This window comes from Platalea leucorodia (assembly GCF_965183815.1).
Source record: "Platalea leucorodia genome assembly, chromosome: 7".
NCBI classification, from domain to species: Eukaryota; Metazoa; Chordata; class Aves; order Pelecaniformes; family Threskiornithidae; genus Platalea; species Platalea leucorodia.
In genome coordinates this window covers 14,676,438-14,703,480 of record NC_138829.1, presented here as the reverse complement: position 1 = coordinate 14,703,480, position 27,043 = coordinate 14,676,438, and the positions used below count along the sequence as shown (strand labels likewise).

Below are 27,043 nucleotides of genomic sequence, written 5' to 3'. Positions count from 1 at the left end.
CTCAGCTCAGGCAAGAGTCACCTCAGCTCAGCCTGCAGCAATGAGGGGTTTTGTAGGTCCAACCGCTGCAGATCCGACTCCCTGGCTTGCTCTACAAATCAACCTTTCTGGGTTGGACGGGCTCTGTAGCAGAGCGAGCCTGCTTTTCCTTCAGGTGCTTGCACAGTCCCATGAGCAAGCTTATGAGATGGCTGCTCTGAGAGAATTATAGCTCCAGGAGCATTTTCATGAACCAGTCATCTCATCGGCAGCAGCTGCAGAAAGCCTTAAAGCACAACTGGAAAGCAGCATCTTGCCTCGTGGCTTCCTAGAAAAGCTTCTTTTTCCACCTCCTTCACCGCAGGAAAACCTCACTTTCCACCTCTTAGAATAGCAAAAGCTGTGACTGAGGTATTCCTGAATGTGAAGAAAAACTAACACCCATTCCAGATAAATAGCTTCAACGATTGGTTACGCGAGGACTTTTCTGAGCATCCTCACTGAGGACTTTTCTGACTGTCCCCACCAAGGAATTCTCTGAGCTTCCCTACCGAGGACTTTTCCAAATACCCTCACCGAGGACTCTTCCAAGCATCCCCACCAGCGGTGAGGGGCTGGAGCAGTTTGGGCCACCAGGCAGTCAGGCCTGCCTGCTCTGCCCTTTGCAAGATCCAACAACCCAGCAGCTGAAGGCCCGTGTCAGCCTGCAGCAGGGCAGGCTCCCCCAGCTGCGGTGACACTGGTGCTGCCTACAATGAGCAACACTACCAGGAAACAAAAGCTCAAGCCAACACAGCCCTGTAGGGTTCAAACTGCTGCCACTTATTTCCATATAAGGGCTACTTAAATGCGAAGGCTGGTAACCATTTCTTTGCTGATCATTTTGCAATAGGATAAATACACTGGTGAATACAAAGGGGATGTGAACAGAAGGACCATGCTTTGTCTCCCACCCTATTTAAAGTGGCATATCTGGATTCACAGCTCTTCGCCATGCAGTGATGGTTTTGCCGCAGACTGTCCAAACAAGGAAATTCAGAATGAAAACTAAAAAATCTGCCCTAACCTACAAGCTCCGGCACTCAGGAAGGTCCTATAGCACCATGCGAACACTTCAGAGCACTTCTTCTCTCTCCTTTGAACACCACGCAGCAAGAAACCATCTGCAATCAAGAATTTCTTCTAACTCTTGATGGCAAACAAACAATGCTCACTCACTGTTTTTAGTTATGACCTGGGATACTTCACGACTTCAAAACATACGCTTAATTCACACACATGCAAGCAAGAAAAATTACTCACGGGCAATGAGTAACAAGTGTTTGACATTTAAATGTGACTTATTTGTAAGAGTAGTTAACATTTGTATTAATTAAGGCACACTCAATGCAAGATTGTTCTGTGCCATTCATCCTAGTATACATGAAGATTTTTGTCTGTCTCAGAAAAAAAACCATGGAAATTATGCGTAATTACCTGCCTGTACTTTCCACCTGGGTATCATTAAAGACAGCAGAATACCATTGAATTTTAATTCAATATTCTTGCTTAAAACCTCACGGAAATATCAAGTCCTGGATGTCATCAGAATCATGGGACTTGGTGCACAGAAGCAAAATTTATCTACAAATCCTCTGGCGTCAATGCATCAACAGCACTCTACCCCTTTGAAAAAAATCTATCAGCTTATCACTTTTTCGGGAATGCCCATGCATTTAAGCCCAGATCTAACTGGATCACACATATATCTGGATTGGTCCTTTGACCTGCCTAGAGCAGAAACAGCGGTAATAAGGCTGGGGCACAAATAGAGGAGGATACACTTCAACCTGGGGTCTGTACCAGAGAAAGCAAACTCAAGGAACCAATATTCCCTCACCACGCAAAAGCATTTTCTGGGTATCTATTTTCCATTAGAAAGAGATGCTCATAATTAGGATGAGACGAAATGGCCTCAAGTTGCACCAGGGGAGGTTTAGATTGGATATTAGGAAAAATCTCTTCACCGAAAGGGCTGTCAGCCACTGGAACAGGCTGCCCAGAGAAGTGGGCATACCCCATCCTTGGAGGTATTTAAAAGACAGGTAGATGTGGTGCTTAGGGACATGGTTTAGTGGTGGACTTGGCAGTGCCAGGTTAATGGTTGGCCTCGATGATCTTAAGGGTCTTTTTCAACCTAAATGATTCTATAATTCTATAATTCTATGATAATTAATTCTAGTTTATCAACATTACTTTAGCTGTAAGATTATTACTGGAGCAAGCCCCCCAAAGACAATGGGACCAAGGCTCTCTGAAAGCAAGCAATGCCACAAGTTATTCTTCAGAAAAGCAACCACGCTTCTCCAACACCCAAGCCACATCCCTTTCAGAAACATAAACTTTCCTAAAGAAAAGAGCTTCTACACAAATAAATAAATAACAATGTGCCTGCAACCACCCCAGCTTTTAATTAAACAGCAACTGAATAAACAGCTCGGAAGCTGCCGCGCCAGGATGGCCGTAACCCCGCTCCCGCCGCTGCCCTTTTGGCTTTGCGCTCCCGGGGTCAGATTCTCAGCATACCCTTCCCTGCAGCTCTGCCTTTTGTTTTAGGCGGCGCAAGCTCTAGTTTTGTTGGGTCTTTTTTGGTTTGTTTTTAGTGTGAGGGCAAGCAGCACTCCTGCCACGCACCAGGCTGCTGGTGGGGATTTCCTTACCCTCCCTGGGACTGGAGAGGCGTTTGGTAGAAACAGTTTCCAGGACCTCAGAAAAAGGCTGAAAGCTTCAAAATGATATTACATTAATCTCAAGAGTTGCTTCCTACCATCACTCATCATCTTCTAGGCGAGATATTTATAACATCTATAAAAGGATCTGCGGCCAGGTAGAATGCATTCATCAAGGGTACAATTCCACCAGCAATGAATTTGGCCCCCCTCCATCCCGACTTTGTCCTGACCAAACACAGCTCTTGCCTCAAGGAAAGAAAAACCCACAAAAAAAAGCACCACACCTTTGTAGCCTTAGCCTTTAATGCAACACAGTATGTGTTGTTCGTCGTTTTATACTATCAGCCCAAGTTATCAGGGTTTTCCACCATGGACTGCATTATCAGATCTCCCTCATCCCACTATTTTGAGAAAAAAAAAAAGACAGTGCTATTGAAATGCAAGTACTTTAGAGTGAATTTGCATTGTTCCTAGGAGAGCAGGGATAACGTTTAAAAAAACCCCAACCCTAAGATACCAGGCATCATTTTCACTTCTTTATTAAGCCAAGGATCTGTTAAAGTGCAGATTTCCCCTCTGTGCCAATAACACCTGGCAGTACATAAGAAACTAAGCATTTTTACTGTAATGACATTTCCATTGAAATACATGCAGGCATTTGACTACATTTCCAGAGAGGTGGAATATTATTCAGTGAGGGAACACAGATAGGCTGGGAGGTGAGAAGGGGTAGAGGCAAAATTGCAGGCAATTAGTATTTTCTTGACATAACTGTAATTTGTGAATTTGCGAAAATCCTCTTCTAAAACGTTGGTTAATTTGATCCAAGATTAATTCAAATGTGTCTGTCGCATTCCTGCCCCTATAAACACAGAACATCACGCCCATGAGTCAAACCCAGAAGAAAAAAGCTGCCAGCCCCCTCGGCCCGGCACATCCATCCCCGCAGTGGGCAACCCCCTCCCACGCCGCCTGGGGAATCGTGGGCTCCCCGCAATCTGACCGAGGGCTGATGCACTCAGCGAAGGAACAAGGGAGGAGGCTTCAAGAGACTAACAATGCCCTTCAAAGAGAAAAAATGTTTTCCCATGGTTTAAAATTACCATCTGAACTTTAGGAGAAAAGTGATCGCAGGGCCGTAGCCAGAGGTACCAGATAGCATTACCTGGTCCCCCGCCGCACGGGAATGTAAACTGCGGCCCCATCGCAGGTAATCCACGTTCTCAAAATATACTGCTGACCTACGTGCCCAGGTGCCCCATCACGTAGGTGGTCTGCTTCCTTACAAGAATGTGGCTGGGATTTCTTTGCTTTCATGTCTGCCCTGCTTGAGAGGCTTTGGGGGGGTCCCACCGCACACGTGAAACGCAGAGAGAGGGGCTGGGGCTCAGGGGGGTTTCAGGTGAAGCCCGAAGAAGGGGAAGAAGTTTCTTTGACAAGATAAACAGCAATCACTTCCTAACAGCTTAGACACAGGACACCACTTCTCATGCGAATGTATTTACACTTTAATAATACATCTCTATGACTAAAGGCAAGGAGTAATCAAAAGCTGACATTGCAGCTGTGCACCGCAAAAGTAAACCTTCTTCCAAAGTGGGATGCCAAAGGGAGGAAAGCGAGAGATATGCTTTGATTTATGGGTTATTTTAAAATTAGTGGTGGGGGAGTTCTCCCGGTAGCCATTGAGAAGGTCTCTGTTTATTTGAGAAGCTCACAGGAGCACAGCCACAGCACAACCTCCTGTTCAGCCCCGTAACCCAGATGGAGCACGATCTACTCCATCAGTATTTATTTACATTTAAATACAAAAGGAAGGCTATCCAAACAAAAGTTGAGAGTGACCAGCAGATAATTAAGTACGCTAATGCACAAATCTATTTAGACAAGAACAAGCGTATTGGTACAATCAAAAGGCAGGTCACAGTTTATAGTCCATTCCCAGTATAAACAAGCTCCAGAAGCGCCCCTCACACCAAAATTGTACTTGGGGGATAGCACCCTCTTCCTCGTGAAATGCTGACAGGTGCAGGATTTTTGCAGTGGATCTGCAACGACATGGTACTTGGGCTGCTGGATGTGTGCATTTGCCAGTGCTCAGTCCTGGCTGAACAACCCCCAGGCTTTGACCCGCTCCCCATCCTGTCCTCCCGAGCGCCCAAGCTCCGGGAGCCCACGCCATCCATCCTCACGGAGCTGTCAATGCTGGCGGCACGCAGGAGGGCACCAGCAGGCATCACAGAGCCCAAGCAACTTTTTGATATAGGAGCTGGCTCAACTGTTTTAATGAAATCACAGCTTATCTATTTTTATTGTTCTCTGTATACCTGCTCTGTTTTCCTGTACATAAATTATTCTTCACTTCCTTCCTGAAAGAGCTATTATTTAACAGCATAGCCAGTACTAACTATTGCATCACGTTCCTCCAGAGGTCCATTAGAGCAATGATAGAGTGCAACACCAAACACAAAAACACATGCGCAAACACTCCCTGAACTAAACCCTTGCAACGTAGCCCTTTTGAACGGAAGAGGCAATATAAATAGAAGAGATCATCAGCCTAAGCCAGGATACAGTGCAGAGTGTGAACAGGTTACTTCTTCCCGTTTACAAAATTAAAATACATGGGCTGTAATCATAGTTCTGCTTGTTCTTCCCATATCTAATCCTGAATGGTCAAAGAGGGATATTGCTGGGCTTTCTTCACAGATATTGACGGGTCAGGCAGGGCTTGCTTTGGATTCTCTCTCTCTCGAAAGCTGTCTTTATTTAATCTTAATTCAAATTATCTGAAGCAGCCCTCTCACCTAACCCAAAGAAATAACACTGGACTTGGGCTTGAAAACTGTCCTCCCTAGTATCTCAAGGCAGAGACATCTCTTCATCTATGGATGTGTTTACACAGTTCTCTTGCTGATGTTGCACAAAAAGTCAACTAAAAGAATAATTCCACACCCTGACTGATCTGAAGTAATACACCAGCTTTATAACACATTTAAAATGGTGGGTTTATTTTACAGACATCTTTTTTTAGATTTCGATCTCATTTCAGCCTCTGTCCCCAAAGCAGCTTCTTTCAGTGGATGATTCCTCCACCTTAAGAAAGTTACACCAGCTTCCAATAATACACACACAACTGCTGGTCTCTAATTAAGAATTCAACCGAATTAGTATTATAATGAGCCCCAGAAAGCTGCCTATAGGCATGGATTTATTTAACTGAGGCCACACTGTCTGGAGATTAGTGAACAAAGTATTCCCCTGGCCCCACGGGACACCCCAGGAGCCCCCATCACCGCGGGTGGGTAAGGGGCTGTGCAACGCTGCTGGCTCAGAGAAAGGAGATGCCGGCAGGCGGTGAAGAGCACGCTGCTCGGTAAGCCTCCTCCCAAGACACGGACCCTCTCTCACAGGGCGAATACAAGTTATCTTGCCTATCTATTGCTTGGGCTGTCCTTACCACCAAGGAAGTGGGTGGGAAGAAGTCACACCACGACCTTCCAAGACAACAGAGCAAACAGGGAGTTCCCCTCTTCTGCTGCAGAAGGCTTTAGGCTTCTCTGAAGGCTTTAGGTCCAATCCTATTCTAATCAGCTCCAGCAGAAGTGTATGGCATAGCAGGTGTCTACTGCAGCAGTAACACTGCTCTGGAGCAAAGCATGCTCCGGCTGCATCAGGTGCAAGGAGAAAACAAAACCAGCAGATATGCAAAGCCAAAATTTGCATCAGTCCAGGAAACCTTCACACGTACCGCCCACCGCAGACAAGCAACAGAGGACTTCAGCTCCTGCTACACCTCCTCCAAGCACCCCCAGAACCAAGTTCAGTCCTACCCTGAGGGAAGGTGATGCGTGAAACACAAGGTTGGTGGAATGATATTCATTTTACACCTGCAGGCAAGATGCCCAAATGGCCCTGGACATGCCACCTGGCACCAGACATGCAGTTTGTATCATTGTTTGCTGTCCACAGATTTTGACCTCAACAACTCAGGCTGGATCCCAGATTTGCTCACAGCAACAGAAACTTCCTCCTCAGATTCACACCTCTTTAGCCAGAGGAGGGGACTAGTTAATGCAGAGCTTCCCTGGACAGAAAGTGAAGTCAGTGGCTCCTCTCCAAAACCCTGGAGGCAAAAGACAGAGACAACAAGCCCTGAGGGGTGATAAAAGGGAAAACAATGCAAAGCTGGAGGGAAGCTGACACAGTAGCCCAAGAAGATGCTCTCCCAGGGACGGGGGCCCTGACCTGGGACCTACCAAGGTCTCACCTACAGCTCAGCCTTGGCCAGGTCATTCTCCAGTTCTGAATGGACCATCGGAGAATTTAACATCTCCGAATTACCTCTTAACAAACTGGAGAATTTAACATCACAAGGACAAGGTTTTGGTTTCTCCTAGGAAATTTCTGTGGCCTGCCACCTCTTGGGGGTAAATGTTATCCCAGTGATAATTCTCTTGCAGCAAATGAAGCTTCTCACCCCTTTTCACCCCCAAATACAGAGCCAGTTGTTCCAAAATACAAGTCACAACACAGTTACAAAGGGCTAAGAGAAAAGCAGAGAAGCAGGAATCCAAAATGGGTTTTGCCTCGAGGCAAGGGGCAAAAGCAGTGAGATGCAGTAACTTTAACAACATCATTTTACAAGATTAAAAAAAAAAATAGGTCACCCTGTCACTACAGAGATCAGGTGGGATTAGTTTAACACCAGTTTGTCCAAATAAAGGTCAAAAAGAACTCCTCTGATCGACAAAGTTAAGAGGGTATGGCTATTAGCAAGCTGGTTTCCTACATCATATTTGTGTGGTTGTCTAGGTGGGTCTGAAGACAAGGCAGATGCCACCCAAGAGCATCCAGGACAGGAAGTTTGCAGTGGCTCTCGGAGGCAGGTTTCCAAGTCATGGATCTAAAAGTTAGGGTTCCATGGGCTTGTCTGGATTTGCAGAGTGAAACTGCCAAGCATTTCAATGCATATATTTGTAACACAGACCAAGATCTGTATATGATCGAACCGGAGGCTCCCACATTATGTTTAAAGGATGGCACCAAGCAGCAGGTCTCAGCAGCATGCCGTGAGGCCAAAGCTCCTCAAAGAGCATACCACAGCATCAGACTTGCCGTGCTGTCTTAACCTTTGGCCTACAGTGATTCATCTTTGCTTGCAACCTCTAACATTTTCCACCACCATTCATACAGACACATTAGTAGGAATTCAGCCACAGCCTAAAACATTCAGCATGGATCAGTCACCATGGGTGAAACCCATCTAAGCATTTACCCTGGGCCGCAGGAAAGGGAACCCTGTCCAAAAGAAGACAAGAACTCAGAATAGCTCCAGAGCACCCAGAAACAGCCTGAGATGGAAAAATGGAAATATGGAAGAGTTTGTTTCCCCCTTAAATACTCCACTTGACAAGCTGCTTTGGGCTGTAGCCTTCATCTTATTTTTGTCAGGAAGGACCAGTCCTTGCTAACTGCGAATACTCTTCTGATCAGCCATCACAGAAGTTAAGGTGGGTTTGAAGACAACTGTATGACTCTCTTCCCAACTCCAGACTTCCAGTGCCTGCCTCCCTGTCCCAGCACCCCCACAGCAGAGGCTCATCAGAATCTGCCCTAGACCCAGGTTATCCAGAAACTCCCCATCATACTGTCTGCAGTCACTCCGGTTCACTCAGATGGAATGGGCGCTCTGTCTGCATCAGCATCCCTGGCTTCAATGCCTGGAATTAGGCTCTGCAGATTAGGCAATGTGCTGAGGCTTATCCCTGTGTCTAATCACTAATAAAGTTGCAACCTGGTGCATTCGTACCGTACTAGGTCTCGCTCAACAACAGGGGGTTTAAAGGTCACCTGCTTCCTCCAATCACTGCCAGGTTTATTGCGGCGGCATGCCTGCCCCGGCAGGTCCCGCTCCCGCTCCCACCGGCTGGCCACCGCCAGCAGAAATCCAATTACGGGCACAATGGTCCCAGCCCGCCGAGGCTCCCGGGCCCCTCCATGCTCCCGCCCCAGCGCCCCCTCCACAATGGCTGCTTTTGTCTCAGCCTCGCTATTGTTTGGGATTCTCTCGCATCCCTGGACACGGGATAAAGAGTCCTGTTTGGAGAGATGTTTATGAATGAGGTCTCAGAGCACAAGGGCGCAGCAACACAGGGCTTGACCGTGGACAAAAAAGGTCATGGTTTCTAAAAGCCACGTCAAAATGAAATCATTAAAGAAGTAACATGCACTAGCCGGGAACGAAAAGTTACAGGCAAACGGAAAATATGAAGTGAAATCCTAGTCCTTCCAAAGCCAAGGGAAGTTTTGCCACAGACCTCACTGCAGCCAGGGTGTCTCCCAAAATATCTGTACTAAGTAAAATACCTAGCAGATCCCATTGCTCTAAGCCATTGTGTTGAAAAGATTTTACATCGTATTGATTTCCAAAGGGGGAAAGAAATTATTTTAGTTTAATGAGAATGTTTTCTGATTAAAAATGTAGCAGATAGCAGCAGTAAATAGTAGAATCTGTGCCAAAGCAACCAGGTGAAAAATACCAGCTAATAAAAATCTAAATCATTCTCCTAATGTTAGAGAAAATACTCTGTTCTGATCTTCAGCTAGTGTAATGAATACGTTACACTAAATTCATCAAGAGGAAAGACCTACACATCCTCTAAGACCTGTAGGAGTTACGAGGATCTTCCCAACTAACAGCCTACAAGACCAGGTCAGTTCTGCAGTGCCAAACTTTGTGAGAGCTCAGGCAGCTGGCAAAGTTAAGCTCAACTTCTAAAACACCTTCAGCACAACAGTACTACGAGTCCTGCTAACAGCCAAAACCCACAAACCCCATCTGTCACGTTGGAAAGTGCCTCTTTGTGAGGCTCTGCTGAGCAGAAGAAGATAGTAATATTGTGAAACCTTTCTAGCCTTTAAAGAGTTGAGGCAGACATATAATTGCATTCAATGAAACATCATATGGTAATAAGCAGCAATGGAATAGCCAAGTATAAATCTCCCATTCAGTAGAGTGTCACATGTATAAATCTATTTACCAAGGATTACTCTGTAGCTCCTACCATAATAAATCACCAGGAAAATGCCTTGTGCACCGCTGGCAGAGCAGGGATTCAGAAAAGCAGGCAGGCTATTCTTCATAAGAAGGCATTGATAACTAGCCAACCTGAGAGTTTGCTATAAATATGATATTAATTGCACTCTGCTTATTTGGTCTGCTTGCTTGGGTGCTTGGGGGGATGGAGTTGATTTTTTTTTCTTTTTTAAACTAAGACTTTCCTCTTTGCAATGAGAACACTGATAGACATAGACTGTAGTACTAAGCTAAAGTCCAGGGGTCCACAGGGTCCACTCAGCCAAAGTCCAGGGTCCAAAGTCCATTCACTGAAGGAACTACAAAGGCTCTTTTGACTTCAAAAGACTTTGGATCAGGTCGCAATTCATCATCACCATTTACAAAAGAATGGTATTTTGGCCTAGTTTCTGCTCAATGTAAATGTTTTATGTAGGCTAATCCCAGATAAATAACTGTTTTCTTGCATTATCTAGATCTTTCACTACACATTCTGGGTTGCATTAGAAAGATTAAGCACTGCACAGTCAACTAAGAGCTTCTCTATAGGATGCTCCAGTTCCCAGCTCTGCAAGAATGCCACGTCACATACTGAAATACCCTGTGTATCTGCATGACTTGCCAAAGCCTCTTGCTAATCACCTGAAGTTTGTTATTTGTAGCCATGAGCAAACAGAGTTTCAGAAGAGCTTTTGTTCTGTGCTGAAGAGCTGAGGCTAGGTTGCATTCCAGAAGTAGCCAGATAAGTAAAAAGGTCACATGCCAATATAGCATTTAATAGTCCAGAATCAGATTAAAAACACGGGCTAGTGATATGGAGCAGCCAACAGCTTGAATGCCATTTAATTCAGTGAGACACACATCTGAAGCGCAGCAACACACTGAACACAATTCCCGCACCAGAACATACAGTGTAGTATAGCTCTCATAGCTCTGGGTCTATGGGTGTCATGGTAGAAGGGAACAGTGATATTCCAGAGACTGTCTTCCCAAAATCATTCAGGTAATGTACATTATCGTACACTTCAAATCTTTCCTTCCTTCTGCTTATGACCCCAGCTGCCATTCATATGCTTCGTATCAATTTGACAGAAACTAAACAACCCTCTTCATGTTCACATGGTCACAACCTGCATAGCACAAGACCGTGAGCCAAATTCACCCTTGGTATAACTCAGCTAACTGGATGTAAAAAGCCTCAAAAAATGGCCTTCTTCAGTGCGGTAACATCTCAAAATCTGAGACAAGTTTGGTCTACATGTGTAAAGACATAGAGTCAACAAAGCAGTTGCCTCTGAAAAAAAGAAAATCTGTACCTTTTTTCAAGTGCTTATTGCAGTTTCCATTGTGCCAACAAACTAATAATCAACCACATGTAAATCTTCCTAGGAAACTCCCCAATTCTTTTCTAATAAAACTATTGTAGAAAATACAGGTATGTTCTCCTGCTTCCAGTTCTCACCACCGAACTCCCACTACAGTCACCATCCCTCCCAACCTGGAGCTTGAAAACAGCCTCAGGAGCCCCTTAGTCTCCCGGCTTGACCACCTCCAGCAAAGAGGGAGTATCTGAGACCACAAATGCTGCTCATCTTAACAACCAACTCTGCTAGTAGATGTATATCCATATCATGAAGATCACCACCTCCACAGCTAGAGCTTTACAGCTGAGATCCTCACTGGTCTCAAGTCCTTGAAAAAGCACTGAGATCTGGAAGGAGCTTTTCAGGTTAGGAATGTGAGAGCAGTATGTGAAATGCCTGCTTGCATATGCTCATCCTACAGCTAAAGAGGGACTTCTCCCTCTAGAACCATCTTTCTGGTAATTGTCACCAAACACTGACTTCACATGCAAAACATTTATAAAATTTATCTACAATCCAGACTATGCTCACGTTGCAGAACATCCCTCTACATAAATGTGAAGACATTCTGGGATGAACATCTGAAGAAGCTGCTAGAGAAAAATCTCTGTGTGTCTATCGCAGTGCTTCATCCCACCAACTCTGCAGGGCGCTTTTCACAGGCATCACTCTCACTGCCCTTTGACACGGGCAATTATCTGCTCCCAATCCCGGCTGACCTCACATTCCTTACCCACCTGCAACTCCCATGTAAAGATAACAGGAGTTTTCATTCATGTTAGCTTAGCCTCTTTGTTCTGGGCATGGAAACGATATTCATAATGCCCAAACTGATTTCATTCCAGTAGAGGATTAGCTTCAGTCTCTGTTGCTGTAGAACGAAAAGGCGAGCAAGAAATTACCATCAAATAATTACAATGCTTTTTGCTTTACAATGGATACCCAGAGGTTTGCAAAAAACAACCCTTTTGCTGGATTGAATCCACAGTAAATTTCTGAGCATGCCTCAGACACACTTAGAAAGCCTACCGAGTCCTGCAGATAAGGCCCAGGACTGAGGGTTGGAAGATGAAAGCTCTGTTGCCTGCTCTTTGCATACTTAGGCTAGTCAACATCCAAACCATAAAAAAGGGGAATAATGCTACTTCTCGGGCTTATAAATATGCTATGAGGCCAAACTCATTAGCGTTTACAAAGCACTCCTAGACTCCTTGTCTGGAAGGAGTTATACAACCATAAAGTATTATTCATGTTGTTCTAAGGCAGAAAAGTACGTATTACTGCAAATCCAGCAGTAGCTTTTCATGCACCATTAAGGTTTACTACACAGTCTTAATCTAATCATAAGCACTTCAGAACCCAGATCTGTCATTCGAAACACACAGATCAGACTTCAGCATTGAATAACCAACTGGGTCAACGACATACAGCACAGGACACACAGGTACTTTTTTTGCTCATTTACCCCACACATCTTCAACTGAACCATTTGTATTTTGAAAACTCCATCATTACTGGTTTTCCTGCCATCTTGCATTATGTCTACTCAGGATTCCAACAGGTTCAAAACTCAGGTACTAGATCTGTTTGCACATTTTTAAAAAGCTGAGATGGGAAGGAGTGCAAAGTTCAGGTCTACACCTCCTCCAGCATTTATCAAGGAAACTGGTCCCTTCAGGCAACTTTTTCTGCCCATTATTATTCTGGGATCTCCTTTGCTTGCAATTCTGAAAATGTATTCACAACTAGTGGTAGACTTGCTTTTGACTTGCTGATCAAAATACAATCTTTATAGCTCCAGGCACCATCATCAATGCTGTGCTGGAGGGAGTTCACTCCAGTTCAATGAAATAGGCTGTTAAAAATAACAGCTAGCTCCCAAACCACATCTTTGGAATCATTTACTCCATCTCCTCCTTCGGGCTGCTGCCGCACCCCTTTGCAGTGGTCTCCAGCTCCATCCTGAGCTAGGCAGGCAACTCTTGCCACCCACTCCTCACCCACCGTGAGGACATCTTCCCCCCAGCTCAGCACAAGGGCTCCATGAGAGCTTCATGTCAGCTTGACAGAAGTTCTCCCCCAGCTGCCCTCTGGCTCTCTATCCTCCCGCAACAGGTCCAGGATGTGGGCACCTCCATGGCCCCCCATGCCGGGCCACACACCCCATGCTGCCCAGCCCTTCCTTCCAGCTCTACAGATGTTGTTTTTGACAGAACAACCCTCTCCCCTTGTGTTTGATATGGTTTTGGTTTAAGTCCAGATATGAAATATCTCATTTAAAAAGAAACGGTCAAATTCAAATATTGCCATCCTTAGACAACACAGTCAGGGAGTTTTACCCTTTAGATAACATTCCTTTTACAGGGCCAGTTCCAAGCCTTTCCCAAAAATACTGCATTTGCTTCACTTTGAACTGCCAAATAAGAAAAGGACAGCCCTCTAATTTTTATCCAAATAAGGCAGAATAAAAGGACAGGACAGCAGATTTTCCATCGGAAACCTTCCCTGTCCAACCTGGCCAAGAGGCTATAATGGGCTGAAAGGAAAAACAGCGGCCTCTCCAACAACTGCATCAGCTGCCGTTTACGTGATCCGTTCCTCATCTTGCAGGACTCTGAGCAGACTTGTCTCCACAGCTGTGGGATCAGAAAGCTTGTTGGACCTACGCTGTCATGGATGGAGGGCATTTACAGCTCTGCAACAACGCCTTCTCAAGTACACAGCCCCATGGCCAAGAAAATTAGCTAGTCACCTCAGGTACTTCCAAGAGCAAAGTTTGAATCACGTTCAGAATACTTAATACTCTGAAAACGGTGAGCACCTGTCCTTTGAACAGAAGATGCCCTTCAGGTATCCCAGGTGGATCCCCAAAAACGGAGATGCTCCGGATCGCCTGCCGTTGTGCAAACTCTTGACCTGCTGTTGCAGAGCCAAAGCAGGGCTGTGACCTGTACCTGCCACCCCCACCTACACACCCACCCGCTGCTCTCACTTGCGTTAGGCAGCAGGTGCTACTGCGCTACCAAATGCTCTCTTTACTTATAGGAAAAAAAAAAAAACAAAACACACAGAAGTGGATAAACACATAGCTTTACATTTAAGCATGGATTAAACAACATTGCTGTTTAGAGGAATGCGTTTTTAAAGAACAAATTTCCAGAGGAACTTAATTATGCTCCTAGGGTTAACAAAAGGATTTGCATGATCCAGTTTTTCTTCCTTACTACGCTGCGAGTGATGGATGTGACTGAACACAACAATCCACGTAACCCCACAGGATCTACACCCATCATTTTAAATAATTAAATAGCATTCATTTGGAGCGATCCTTTTTCTCCCCCTCTCTGCTGCTTAGCTTTACATATAGAAAACATTTAGTGTATAAGGCAAACAACAAACAGGAATATAATTAGTCCTTTCGAACCCAGATGTTGTTTAAATTAACTAATTGAAAAGAGATAAAGCAAAAGCTCGCACTGCATGGCTAGCGGTGAAGTCATAAAATGTCACTTTTCTGAGGTTCATACTCCAGTAATTATCTTTTATACAAAGAACAGTGACTCATAAATCTGCTTTTTCATAAAAATCTTGCACAAAAACGTCTGCAATAAAAGAGCCCCCCCTCCCCCCTTTTTTCTTGGTCAACTTGAGGCTGAAACAAGGTCTTTATGAGCTGTGGGAGTGGAAAGTCATTAGGGTTTCAATTCCAAATGAAAATTAAGGCTTTTAACTTCCCATACTACTCATACTGACAACCTTTCATACATAATTGCCTAGGAAGAGTTACTGCAGTCTTGTCACCCTCCTAATGATTCGGTGATACGCTGACAAATAGATCCGCCCTACAAATTCCACTACGCAAATGGGAATAAAAGCCCAAGGTGGTTAAGAAACATTGGGTTCACACCCAAGAGTGATTTTCATGACTTTTCAGTCAGGGCTTGTTAGGAGTTACCAAATTATCAACGTCAGAAATAGAGCAATCAAGGGATCAGGAAAGAATTTAATTGGAAAGAGGAAAGGTGTCTTCAGCAGTTACGGCACAGACACCATTGCTTTGCGGTGACATGGGGAGCAACGCGACAAGGACCCGTCCACTTCACAGCTGTGGTCTTCACCTCAGCCAAAACTGCCAGATAAACAGGATTTTAAATACACATATATAATATGATACTCATCTGGGCAATGCAGATAGGATGAGCCAAAATAACAAAAAATGCTGTCCCCAGTCTCTGAAAGGTATAGAGGTAACCTGTTGCTGTGACAGCAGCAGCATCTTTCTGCACTTGTCTCTGGCTGTGGAGAGGCAAGCACTGCTCTTTAACTCATTTTGCTCCTTGTCTTCTCATTTCAGAGAAGAATTATTATTTGACAAATTTCTGGTTTTGACAGTTGGCTGGAGACTGTCCATACTTCATCATCCTGCGGTCCCAAGAAGTATATACAATACAGAAAGAAGCACCCCAACACGTAAAGTGCTTTTTGTCCCAGTAAAGCTGAAACAGGACTTGAAGCAACTCCAAAACTGGGAATTAGAAATGTCTGGAGTTACTATAAAGGCTGCTCCTTCCTTGCTAGCTCATTATAACTCAAAACCTGTGTTGTTTGTTATCACTGGTATCATAGCAATGGTTAGAGGCCCCATCTGAGGGAAGGGTCTAATTCTCTGGAGCACTGTATGAGCATGTTATAAATGACCCAATGAACCACAAGAAACTTGGAGAAGACAAAGGAAATATATTATCCTGGTTGACTAAAATGAGAACCACAGATCACATCACTTACCTAAGACTACACCAGAAAGTCATGTCACAGTGAGAAAGAGCACCAAATCTGCATCCCGATCCAGTGCTTTAAGTTGCAAAACCATCCATCCTTCTTTTGTTATTTTAAAGCTTACACCTAAAACAATACAGTTTTAACTGACCTTGTAAAAAGAGGACTGTATTTTTACAAGAGGCCAGGAGACAAGCATGGGAGACTTCCAAATAAACTGCTCATAATCCAGAAAGCAAATAGCTACACCAAAACCTCAAAAAGAACAACTTTCAGAAGATGGCTGAATACAGTCACACTGGTGCAGCTACATCAACATGGCCTGGAGGACTCAGAGCTGCAGAAATCATTATTTTCCTGAGGTGGAACCTGCAGCCACTCCACAGGAGAAGATCTCCACAAACAAGGCGTACATTATCATGTTTCAAGACATCAAAGAGAAACGAACGCGCAGGCTTTAAAAACTGATCCCCATCTTTTAAGAGCTGTAACAAGCAGTTAGGAGGATGAAAAGGGAAAACACCGCAAATGTTATCAGAATTGGAAGACAGAAAGCCTGCTGCACTGGCTGAAAAACTCAGCTGGTTTGTAGCCTCAAAAATAAACATCACAAAGGAATGAATGACTAATTGAAATAAAGCAAGTGAGTACATAGGTATACGTAACAGCAAAGGACGGGTGTATCAGCAGCCAGCACAGGAGCGAACGATTGACTTACTCCCATGCTGGGTTTGAGTTGCAATCAGGAAAACGAACAAGGGGACATTTTATCAGAGTTTTTCACAATATGCCATCTTTGTGCGATGCATGAGCTGCTGGTGAAGATCATATAACCTATAACTACATATCACATTCAACAGCAAACAAGCTTTTAACTCAGTGGAAATGGATTAAAAGCTCCGCAGATCCAGAGCATAGATCAAAGTTATATTCAGCTGCTGGGAAATATATAAATATGAGACTGCAAACCACAGTAAGGGAGATTAGAAAAGGAAAGCAGGAAGACAAAAGAATACTGTGCATCACAAAAGTCCTTTAAGATTGTACATAAAAATAAGATTTTTTTAACACCTTTGTTAGGAGCTGAAAAAGATTCAGCATCAACCAAAATGAGGGGGTTTTTATTACTGATACTCTGCTAGCATCTGATGATGCTACTCCAGCATAAAACAGTGGACTTTTTATGTAGATTGTCCTGGAGCCGTTTCTAGTAGATTCTACTAAAAACAAAAATGGGGGAAAAACGGTGAAAACATCGACAAGACAACAGTGAATAGCTCCACGTGTATAACCAGGGGTAGTCCTCTGGCTACACAAAAATCAAGCGGACTATGACCTAAATAGGCCAGACTATGTCCTTTTGTAGAGATTAAAGACATTATGAATCTCCTTTGCATAAAAGACCAAAGCAAGTGTAAAGAGTCCAGGGCTTAACTCCATTCAACTCCAACAGCGTCCCCGCAGTAACTTCACTGGGCACTGAGATGTACCACACTACTAATTGGTCCACGGCCTGATACAAAGTCACAGCCATCCTTCGAGGAGCACAGTGGCACAGGAGTGGCATTTATAGGCCATGACATTCTCAATAAGTGTCATAGAGTGAATGAAATGTACCTTAGCAAGTAAAAAACTGCAGATGAAAGATGGATGCCAACCCTCCAAAGACTGCCTAGCACTTAATGGAAAGTCAGAAGCCAGGAATGCAGGTTTTAACCCTGCATTTGTGACACGCAGCAACCTGTCTTCAGATGATCCAGGATGGAAGATGTGGGGAAGGCCAAACATTTTTTAAATCTAGTCAACCCCACTAGATCAGAGACTGACAGCAAGCCTCCTGCCGCATTGGTTTCCATAGAAATATTAAGCTTTGGGGACTGGAAATGACGTAAGGCTTACTTTTTCTTCTTTTCTGAAATAATGGTTTGGTTTTACTGCTCTACTTTGAGTGGTCCTTTTGCCTGCTCCTTCCCTCTCCACGGGTCTTCTGCAGCGAGAGGACAGAGCAGCGCCCGCTGCGCAGCTCTCCCCGCCGCACCGGCGCGGGGCTCTCAGCACCACGTGGCCTCATTCCGCTGCCCCGGGAAGGCAGGGGCAGGTCGGACACGGCTGCCAGCCCCCCAGGCACAGGCAGCCCTGGAGCATCCTACTGCTCTGGAAACAGTTTGAACCAGCAGCATCTCCTCTTGCCTCCCAGCCTGAGCCCTGCTCCATCCATTTGCTCTACACACTACATCCTCCATCTCCCACAAACATCCAAATGCCGCTGACTCCCCTGCACGCAAATGCAACCCCAGCAGCAGAGGAGTTTGGGGATGAAATGGGAGAAAAGCAGCAGCATGCAGTCTTGAGCATCACTGCACGGAGCTGGGGGACGGAGCAACATCTGAAGGGCTTTTCAGAGCACTCCAGGTTTGATTGAACTAATTCTGCCAGCAAGCCGGGGTTGACGCAACCACACAAGACAGCTAGCGTGTCACCCCCACGACTGCAGTTTACAGCTGGCCAAAGCCCTGATGCCATAAGCCCAGCACTTGCTGCGGGTCCTCCGCTACAGACAGCACAGCCCTCTCCCACCACAGCCACCCCAGGCAGACAGGAGACATCCCATCTTACAAGCCTGTAAGACAAACTCATGCAGACAATGAGCTAATTCACATCAGATTTAGTATGGCTTCAATCTCACCACAAGATCCCTGGAAGTGGAGGGTCTATAGCCACTTGCTAAGCCCGGCGATACAGCCGCAATATTAAAGCATTCCATTAAGTGCTGTCAGAGTGCCCCAGTCTCAAATCTAACTGAGAAATAACCTGTAATCTACTTCGCAAGGACAATCTTTCACAAAGACCCTTTGCAGGAGAGTCCCTGAGCAAGGTGAACATTTGGCACCACCACTGCTCGGGGAGGTAAGACGTAAGTACAAGTAATGAGCTTTCTGAGAGGGGCAAATAGCAAGGCAAGAAGCAATTTAAGGGAGGGAAGAGTATCCATATACCTGTATGCACGGGGACCAAAGTAACCTGGCATAAATGGTCTCGGCCCAGACATGAGTCACTAGAAAAGTGTTCAAAATAACTTGTACAGCAGCCTTCAATTGCCATGGTGATAAATGTTCCCTAATGCCTAAGAGCAGCTGAGTCCTGGACTCTACACACCTCATCCACTAACAAAAGCACTCATTATATTAAAAAAAAAAAAAAAAAAAATCACAAATGAATTGTGGCCATTTTAAGCCCTCCTCAGATCAAGGGCTGATTTACACTCTCATTTCAATGGGAAGTACCGAGCTCACCTCACTGTTAATTCAGAAGATGGAGCAGGCTTGCTTTTTGCTTCACAATTCAGTAGGCAAGGGAAAGACAGATTCTCTGAGACAGTGTTACTTTTTCTGCCAGGAGTTATCTATTTGCAGAAGTGGGTCAACTTTCTCTTGGTGGACATGTTCGTGTGCGAGTGCCTAGCAGCGCTGCCTGCGAATTTCTGCCCACTCCGCGTGCGGAGGAACCTCTGCACATAACTGTTTATGGCAGCCAAGTGTTTCATGAATTGCAGCAAGTTAACCACAAGGGGATGATGACATTTGGCGACAGGGCAGGATGAATTCTGGCTGGCAGACAAAAAGTCAGGTTAAAAATGCAGAATGCAGAAGCAAACTCAGCCAGTCGCTGCTAATTCGCAGGAAAACTGGATGTGCAGCCCCCAAACCTTCCCTCTTCCACGCGAGCAATGTTGTGTGTTTTGCAGCGGGATGCATTAAGACCTGATTGTGAGCGTGGAAAGGACTTCACCCTTCCTGTGGCCAAGCGTTTTAAGTGTATGTTAAATGGGCTTATAATTTTTTTCATTTGCCTCACTCCATACCTTCTGATGTATACCAGACTTTTTTGCCAGTTTAAGCACCTCACCTCCATCTTGCCTACCAGTGAGATCAGCCATTGTCCATCCTTGTGCTCCCAGAGCATCTCCAAAGGGCAGCCCCAATACAGAAGGATGCTGCAGGGCCAGTCTGAGAGGACAACATCAGCAGACTCTGCCATGGATATCTATGCGTGAGATGCAAGCAAGGCCACAGCCATGCCAGGGCAGATAAAAAGCCCAATGCCTCCCAGGGTGGGCCTCCAGTATCACCCAGGTTGCATGGATGTGGTCAGCCTCGTCCCCACAAAAGCATTAACCCTCAAGCTCTCAGATGCAACACTACTATTAGTGTCAGTGTTTGTGCCCCTCATCTCCACACACACTGAGTGTAACACCTGCCAAGGCTGCATTTTGGGTTCCCATGCCTGCCACTTAATTAGATCACCATTTAATTCGATCCTCAGCTTTATTTGATGAAATGCCTCCAGAGGACCAAATCATTTACATGTAACCAACACAGTTTATTCCCCTTATTTTGATTGCTTTTGACAAGTGTAAGTGGATAATTCCATCAAAGGCCCATAGAAAATTGCCTTTTAATCAATACAAGTTTTTTCCTTCAACAGGACAGCTGAGAACAAGGTATCTCTATAGAAAATTGAAAGAGGAAAACCAATTTGAATGCACTACTATGGAGAATATATTTCCAGATACGGCCCAATTTTAGGACCTAGTTTAAGTGTCTTGAGCCTTGTTTTCAGGGACACCAGCTACCCTGAAGTTCGGCAGCCCAGCGGGCTGGCACGCAGCCAGTGCCCCAGCAAGAAGGCAGAAGCAGGAAACGACAAAGATGCCTCAAGTGGAGCACTCCACTGAAGCCCCTTGGACGAGTGGCCAACGACTACTGGCTACAAGAAACTCAAGCTGTACCCTTTAGTGCCTGAGACCTCATTATTGACAAGCCTGTTAGCAGAACTCATTGAACTTACAGAAGAGATGGAAACAGGTGTTTCCACAGCAGTCTTGCATCTAGCGTACCGGCCCAGGACAGCTTTCCTGGCTTGATCACAAGGAACCTGCACGTAGCAGCCTACAGCACCAAAAATACCGACAGGTTAAATATGGCAGTATCAAAAAAAGAAAAGTTAAAGCAATGTTCAGAGGATGAAAAGTGCTCTTGATATAAGATAGATATTAATTGGGCAAGTAGCCGAACCTCTGCTCAAGCGTGGCAGGGTCCAGTGAGCTCTGAGAGGTCTCCATCGCAGAGAACAGGGCTTTCTTTGAGCCAGGCTGCTGTGCCCAGGCAGTGTGGGGACTGCAAGGCGTGACATTGACTGCTACCGAGAAAGGCAATTTCCCCTCTTTCACCAGGGTTAGCACAGCTGCACTGGAAGAGTGGACGAGGGTCACCACAACACCTTGAACAGGACTGATCTGACCTGACTTTAGATGGTTGCATATGAACCAGCCATCCAGACTGCCTTCCCATCAGCAGAGAGAAAGAGCAGGATGAGCGTACAACTCCTCTCCCTCTAAAGCAGACACAGTTGACATAAATCATGACACCAAAGTGCCTTTCTCCACATGGCCAATAAAGGAAGCCCAAGGGGACGCAGATGTTAAAGTCTATATTGGAGACATCTCAAATTAAATGGGATGAACCTCACCCTTTGCTTCTGCCCCTGTATCTTCTCATCTCAAAGGCCTCATTAATACATCATAGTAAATAATATGTATATTGATTATAAATACACTAATAAAAACAAAGGACTTTGGTCTAAAGGATGTGTGAAGATGAGGAGAAATAAGTACAGGGTAGCTGCATGTCCAATCAATACCAACCCACAGGGAACAGCTATTTCTCTTTGCCACCATTTTAACTGTAATATATCATACCCTCTAGGTAAATATGTGGACATTCACAAGTGGGAATCAATAGAAGCAGAGATCTTCCCACCCCCTCACCCGGAGAGACCATTCTTCTTCCGTTGGAGCAGACAACAGCAAGAGGCCATAGATTAATGGCTCTGCTACTAAAGGCTATCTGCCATATCCACGGCTTTCTTCTGGGCCTCTCTGACCACTTTTTAAGTGTTGATGCTTTTAATAATTAAAAAAAAAAGAAAACAGAAAACAAAAAAACAAAAAAAAAACCCAACTGTTCATATTGATAAAGAAATGCATTAACATTTTACTCAACTGGAATAAAGCAAATGCCCATTTGGGGAACGCAGAGCAAACAGCTTCAGTGGGAGGTGAAGGAGAAGCTCTAACAACATTCAGCTGATGGGGGGGGGGGGGGGGGGGAACTAAAGCCTGAAAGCTTTGCCTGCATGCACAGGATTTTGTCCCAGGCACATCACCAGCTAGTGAGTCTGTATGCCTCCAGGCTTGCAGATGGATAAACAGTTGTCCCAGTCAGATCTAGATAAGGCTAAAACCAGTGGAAGCCATTGCCCTGGCCTCAGGGAGTCACTCCTCCCAATGTTCCCACATACCTCACAGTCCTGGGACTTATCCTATGGTACCTGAAGGCTTTTTCCTTCCCCCAGGCCATGTTAATATCACCCAATGTGGCTGTCTTTTTTTTTTTTTTTTTTTTTTTTAAATTATTCAGTTTTATTCTGGCAAGAACCCCCAAAGGGGCTGCCTAAAGCTGGATGGGCAGAAAGACTACATACGCACACAGAGACTCCTGCCATGCATACAAAGGAAAGCCAAAGCACTCGCAAGCACAACACAGCGACTGTGCCTGGATTTCTGCCCTGGATCCATAGGTAGATTTATGGGAACTGAGGCATGTCACTCAACACGGATGCAGGTGGCCAGCTCCCATCACGTAGCTTGGAGGTGCCCCTGTCCCACAGCCCAGGTCCCAGCTCACACATGGAGAATGGAAACACCATTTACTTTCAGACTGAGCAGACTTCCTCTTGGCTCTCAGCAGAACATCCAGAGCTGCGTAAGATTACATGTGTGATCTAATATTAGCCGTTTTCACGCTATCAGTTTACTTATTACCTTATCTTCCATGAGTGGATAACTAATCATCAGGTTCCAGGTATCAGCTTCCAAAAAGCCAGTTTATGAGAGTAAAGAGACTTCAGAAAAATGAAGGGAAGGTGGATCACAGGTTGGTTTGGTTTTTTGTTTTTTAAACTCCTACTATTTATACTGAATTCACATTACAAAAATAGAGTTCATCACCTCACATTGGTGTGCGTCACTGGGGCCAATAAATCAAGCTCTGGCTTACCAACTCACTTTCAAAGGATTGCTGAAGAGAAAATGAGAAATATTTAATCCACCTTTGCTCGCTAAGATTTCATTAAAAAGCTACCTCCCTAGGAGTGTTTAACAGCTGCCATACTCTTGACTCCTTTAGAAAAGCACTAAACAAGTGAAGCAATCCTGCTTAATACCTAGAAAAGCAGAGCAGCACACGAAGCCCCACTGATACCCCTAGCAGGGGCAGCACATTTCAGGACTTCCCAGCTTTTCTGTATGCAAAAGTGCTCTAGCAAACAGCTCACCATGCCTTGCCCCCATCAGGCGTCCAAGGCTTCTGCTGTGTTCTTACTACAGATGCTAAATTCTGCCCTGCATCCATTTGAGATCCCCCTCCGCCCTCTGTAAGAAGGTACTGGAGGGCTGTACGTTGCCATATCAGTTGAGCTGGCCGGGCAGCTTCTGCTCTATCCACTGGTTAGTTATCCAGTGTTTTAAAGATGTGACAACAGCCAACCAGATGGAAGTTTGCAACCTAAAAATGAAAGGCCACACTTTCTCCTCTTCCTCCCTTCTGTTTTATCCCAGGGGGGAAAAAGATCATCAGGAAAAGAATATAAAAAGGCTGAGATCTAAGCTGCATGCACAGAAGGCAGAGCCGGCACCAGGAGACACGGATGCTCGCTGCCAGGGCCGCTCCGTGACAGCTCCACTACCCACTTGGCTCCTGGGTTGGTTCTCCACATTCACCTGCCCTGCTCTTCCACATTGTCACAGGCTTAACACAAATGCTGCTTGGTCCCAGGCAAGCTCCCCTCCCAGACTTCTTGCTGTCAGTCAAAAAAGAGGCCTGATAAGCTCTGCATTTGCATATGTATTGAGAGGCATTTCCAAAGGCACAGTCAGGGAAATGGCCCTGCTGAATACCGATGCTATCTGAGAACGACAACTATTCAAGTCAGTTTACAGCTTCACTACCTAAGTGGAGAAATCAGGTTTGTTTGCATCTTTATGAGGATTATTAGCTTTAAAAGTGCTGATCATATCTGTCCCACCCTCAGAAATGAAGCCGCAGGTTCAAAGCAAAGAGCTAGCTTCAGTGCTTCCCACAGCGACTGTCTTCCACAGGCACCCCAAAACCAGAAGTCACTAAAATCTAAGGTCACATCTGAAATGCTTGAGCCCATATGCCTCCTTTGTATACAGGAGAAGGAGAAAGGGTGCAGAGGAATGCATGGAAACATGTGCACGTGCAGATGCTCTACCACCCCTCCTACACTTACCCTACATAGGCTAGGACATGAGACTCAGCTCAGTCCCCTCCACATGATGCTGCTGGGCACCGTCCCGCACACAGCCTTTGAGGATGGCAATGAGGACTGAGCTCTGCAAGCAGAGCCTTTCCTCTTTATGCAGACAGGGATGAGTTGAATCCCCTGCGAAGAATCCCACGGTGCCTCACACCAGGTTTAAGGGACAGCTCTGATGAGGCCATGGTGGTGTCCCATACACACAAGAGCCCTGGGTTAACAGGAATGAGTTCAACTGGCTTTGTCCTAGTCAGCTGTCGATACCTAAAAGGGATGCGGTCTAAGGTTCGCAAACCAGAACGGCAAAGCCCTTCTGTCCCAAAACAGTAACAGCACATTCAATACCTGCCAAGTGCTCTCCGGGCCTCTGTGCAGAGCAATCAATGCTTTATGAAAAAGTCAAGTCACATCAGGAGCAGAAGCTATCTGCAGATTTACAAACCAGATACTTCCGATTTACACAGCACTGGGGGAGAGAGAGAAAGAGAGAAAAAACAACAAACATTTAAAGATGCTTGCTGTACCCTGCAACATCTGGTGACTGGATCAACCCTTGAAACCAGCAATCCCTGTCTACTGGGCGAGGTGGCCGGAACATCTCCAGCTGTGAACGGAGACCCACAGCTGCGACAACAGGACCGCGCATGGCAAATTCATGAACTTGAGAACTGGGATGATCGGTGCTGCATGCCCTCAGATCTCTTGGGGCATAAGGGCTTGCCATAAATCACCAAAAAAAGAACCAGCACTCCCTGGTCCCACCACGACCACCAAAAGCTCTGGGAGCTGAAGGCACGATTATCTGGTAAATACATCCACTGCTGACACCCGTCGGAGCCAACCTCTGGGGCTCCAGCCCCATCTCTGTGCTTGGAGGAGGGCAAAGGGTACCCCAACCAGAAAATAGTCCTCTCTGGTCAGAAAAGAGGATTAAGAACATTAAAAGGAGTCTTATATGCAACAATTAATTAGACTGCTGCCTGGTTTGATTCCTATTGAACCCTCTTGGCCAAACGACTCCTTCTAGAAGTCAAGTATTTGGTCTTCTCGGTTTCAAAAGAGAAAAAATCTCCATTTTAAAGACATTCCAATATTATTATTTTAATGCCTGATCACTATTAGACAACGGGAGGAACTTTGCTTGAATACAAACTGTCAGAGGAGCCTTGGCACGATTTCACAGTGGAGCTTGTTTCTAACTTTAATGACTAGGCTGAGCAAAATTGTGAGCACAGCGTCCCTTCGAGAGCAATCTCTTCTCTACAAACAAACCTCCTGTTTCTGAAGCGGAGCCGGGGGGAACCTTTCCAAAACTGCGGAGCACACCAGAGCCAGCCTGCCCTGCGAGCCCACGGAGCTAACAGGTGATGCTCTCTGGGGCAGACCGGCACTTTCATCAGATGCTTCCAAAATCTCATGCAGGCTCTTTATCAATCTTATCAAACTAGCAAACAGACAAGCCAAACGTAAACCAAAATATCTAAAGGGGGGGGAGAGAGAGAGGAGGAAGAGGTGGGAAAACCGGTGTTTATTTAACCCTGAAAACTCGGGCTGGTTTTTGTCAAAAAACACCCCAAACAAACAAACAAAAAAAACCACCAACCCTCCAGATAAAAAAGGCTCCAACCCTCAGCCCCAGACACCGGTGACACAGCCAAGGAGCCCCCCCCCCCGGCCCCGGGCTGCTCTTCCAAAGCGGTCAGGGCGCCGGGCGGGGGGATGGCGGGGCTCCCCGCCCCGGCACCCCTCACCCCGCTGCCAAGGGGAGCGGGCCTGCCAGGGCGCGGGGAGCGGGGAGAGGCTCACCGTTGAGGCCGTTGGGGATGCTCCGGTGGTGAAGGGGCGCGGACAGGTCATCCATGGACCTCCGCATGGCCCCGGCCTTGCTGTCGCCGGCCTTGTGGTGATGGAGGTGGTGGTGATGGTGGTCGGGGCTGCCCGCGCTGCCCGTGCTGGAGGTGCTGCTCCCGTCCCCCACGTCCCTGGTGGCCGAGCCGCCGTTGAGGTTGGTCAGGCTGGCCTGGCTGTCGATGGAGCTCCGTGAGCCGGCCCCGCTCCGCTCCTCGTCCAGCATGAGCACCATCTCCTTCAGCTCCACGTTCTCCCGCAGGAGGGTCTCCTGCCTCGCCTCCAGGTCCTTCAGCTTCTGCTGGTACATGCCCACCTCCTTCCACATCACGCTGGCCGTGTGCCTCCCGAAGCGCTGCCATTCCCTCGACAGCTTCTTGCCTTTCTGCCGGTCGTCGTCCAAGAAGCAGCAGAGCTCCCTCAGCTCCTGGTTGTCGTCCTGCAACTTCTGGTTCACCTCCTTCAGCCCGCGGATCTCGTGCAGGTGGAGCTGCAGCCGCCGGTTCACGTCCTTCATCAAGTTGCCGTGTTCCACCATTAAGTTCATCTTCTCGTTCTCCACTTTCCTCAGTCTTTTCACCAGCTCCTCCTTGCTCCACCTCAGCATCTCCTCTTCCGAAATTTTGCTCAGGTCTTCTTTAGACCCTTCCAGGGAATTTTTTGCCATCATCTGTGCCTAGGCAGCGTTTGTTCACACACGGTAACAAATGGTCCGGGTTATTCGGATTATTTTGTTTGCCTGATTTCCTGGGACTCAAATTCACTGCAGCATCTCGGGGAAGAAATATTATAGTTCTCCGCAGACCGCTGGACAAGGAAGAAGAGCAACGCCGGACTGGAAGATCAGCTCCCCCACAGACCCCATAATAATAATAAAAAAAAAAAAA

At 46.0% G+C, this 27,043-nt stretch overlaps 1 protein-coding gene across 1 annotated transcript in view; it reads right to left on the bottom strand.

Annotated features, from left to right (window-relative positions):
* Window positions 1–26,826, bottom strand: part of CCDC85C (coiled-coil domain containing 85C) — a gene marked incomplete at both ends in the record, with an annotated part of 111,057 nt that extends 84,231 nt beyond the window's left edge. The window contains one exon of the mRNA XM_082316919.1: window positions 26,115–26,826. Within this exon, the coding sequence (XP_082173045.1) occupies window positions 26,115–26,826 (712 nt within the window). The remainder of the gene's footprint in view (window positions 1–26,114) is intronic.
* Window positions 26,827–27,043: the final 217 nt, after the last annotated feature.